General features: G+C 34.2%; 1 protein-coding gene across 1 annotated transcript in view; it reads right to left on the bottom strand.

Annotated features, from left to right (window-relative positions):
* The window catches only part of LOC137643650 (uncharacterized), a 25745-nt gene extending 23961 nt beyond the window's left edge, over nt 1-1784 (bottom strand). Inside the window, exons 1-2 of the mRNA XM_068376367.1 lie at nt 1765-1784; nt 576-1161 (exon numbers count right to left, since the gene is read on the bottom strand). Of these exons, the coding sequence (XP_068232468.1) occupies nt 576-1161; nt 1765-1776 (598 nt within the window). The 5' untranslated portion in view covers nt 1777-1784. The remainder of the gene's footprint in view (nt 1-575; nt 1162-1764) is intronic.

Below are 1784 nucleotides of genomic sequence, written 5' to 3'. Positions count from 1 at the left end.
TTTCCATATTCTTCATCATTTTATGTTGAAGAAACAAATGAATGAATGTGAAAATTCGAATAAAATCATACTTCTTTATTCGCATATCACTTATTTATCCATATAAAATCCAGTAAAACTTCAAAAAATGGCATCAAATATTTTATTTATTTTTATTCCATATTTTAGGAAACAAATTTCATTCTTTTTTACTCCTGTAGAGATGATGAAGTTAAGGATTAACAATCTAACATAACTTTTGATTATTTGGTGACTACCTAATGAAGAATGTAAGTAAAGGGTAGTCACTTTGAATTTCCGTTGAAATATTAAGAAAAATGAACTGATTTATTTTAATGCTCTCAATTCAAAATAGATGATGAATTTCATTTTGCAATTATTCTTTGAATGGTGAGACTATAGTGCGAAAATTCATTATTATTATTTTTTAATAATTATACAGTAAGATTTACCATGAACATATGATTCATATTGATAAGTGTGGTCAATAAAAGTAAAATATATATTTTGAGAATACTCTCATTTATTTACTTTCAAGGAGAAAACTCCAAAACCTTCATCTCTTTTCTCTTAACCATAAAATCTGCCTCCTCCAAAATGACCTCCGAAGCCCCTGTGTCCTCCGAAACCTCCAAATCCACCAAAGCTACCTCCATGATGGCCACCAAATCCAGAGAATCCACGATGGACTCCTCCAAAGTGACCAGGATCTGCTTCAGGTTCTGGGTCGGCAAGAGCCTCAGGGTTGGCTTCAGGTTCAGCTACAGGGCTCCTTTTTCCACGGTATCCTCCATACCCACCACCAAATCCATGACCAAATCCACGTCCACCGAAATGGCCACCAAATCCACCGAAATGGCCACCAAAACCACGGTGGAGTCCACCTCCAAAGTGACCAGGATCTGCTTCAGGTTCTGGGTTGGCAAGAGCCTCAGGGTTGGCTTCAGGTTCAGCTACAGGGCTCCTTTTTCCACGGTATCCTCCATATCCACCACCAAATCCATGTCCAAATCCACGTCCACCGAAATGGCCACCAAATCCACCGAAATGGCCACCAAAACCACGGTGGAGTCCACCTCCAAAGTGACCTGGTTCAGGATCAGCTACAGGATCAGCTGCAACCATCCCAAGAAGGACCACAGCAAAAGTGGCAAGAATCATCTGAAAAAAAATAATGAGAAATGTCATCATAATAACAAGTAAAAATGCAAATGTAGTAAAGATGAAATAAAGCATGATAATATAAAAGGTTCATATTTTCAGTCTCTAACAATGAGGCATTTATCTAAAAAGAAAACACCATTTAAATAAGCATCTGAACTATTTTTAAGCAATCTGATACTTATTTTTGGATTCATTTTGAATAGAAAATAAACTCCTAGAAGAAGATCACAGAATACACAATGTACAAAATCAAAGATCCAATAAGAATATGTATTACTAATTGTAATTCTGCGATCCAGATGAAACTTAAAATGGTGCTCAAAATGTGACTACAGTAAATATATTTAACAACCTGCACATTATACAATATATTTTACAAATATTCAAATAATAAGAAAATGGTGAATTACATTTATATTCTTTGTTGAAGATCTAGTTGAACATTGTTTCGTCGGTATAATTCAATATTGGGTTTTGATAAATTTCTTTTTTTAACAAATCTTTGTAATATTATATCGCATTATTTGGAGAGAAATATTAATAAACTTAATACACTTAACGCAAATGTAGAAAAGATATAGAAAATGTGTGTTTCCTTACCTTAGACATCATGGTGGGTT

This window comes from Palaemon carinicauda, chromosome 7, assembly GCF_036898095.1.
Source record: "Palaemon carinicauda isolate YSFRI2023 chromosome 7, ASM3689809v2, whole genome shotgun sequence".
NCBI classification, from domain to species: Eukaryota; Metazoa; Arthropoda; class Malacostraca; order Decapoda; family Palaemonidae; genus Palaemon; species Palaemon carinicauda.
Note: the sequence above shows the minus strand (reverse complement) of the source record. Positions and strands in the feature narration are given on the sequence as shown.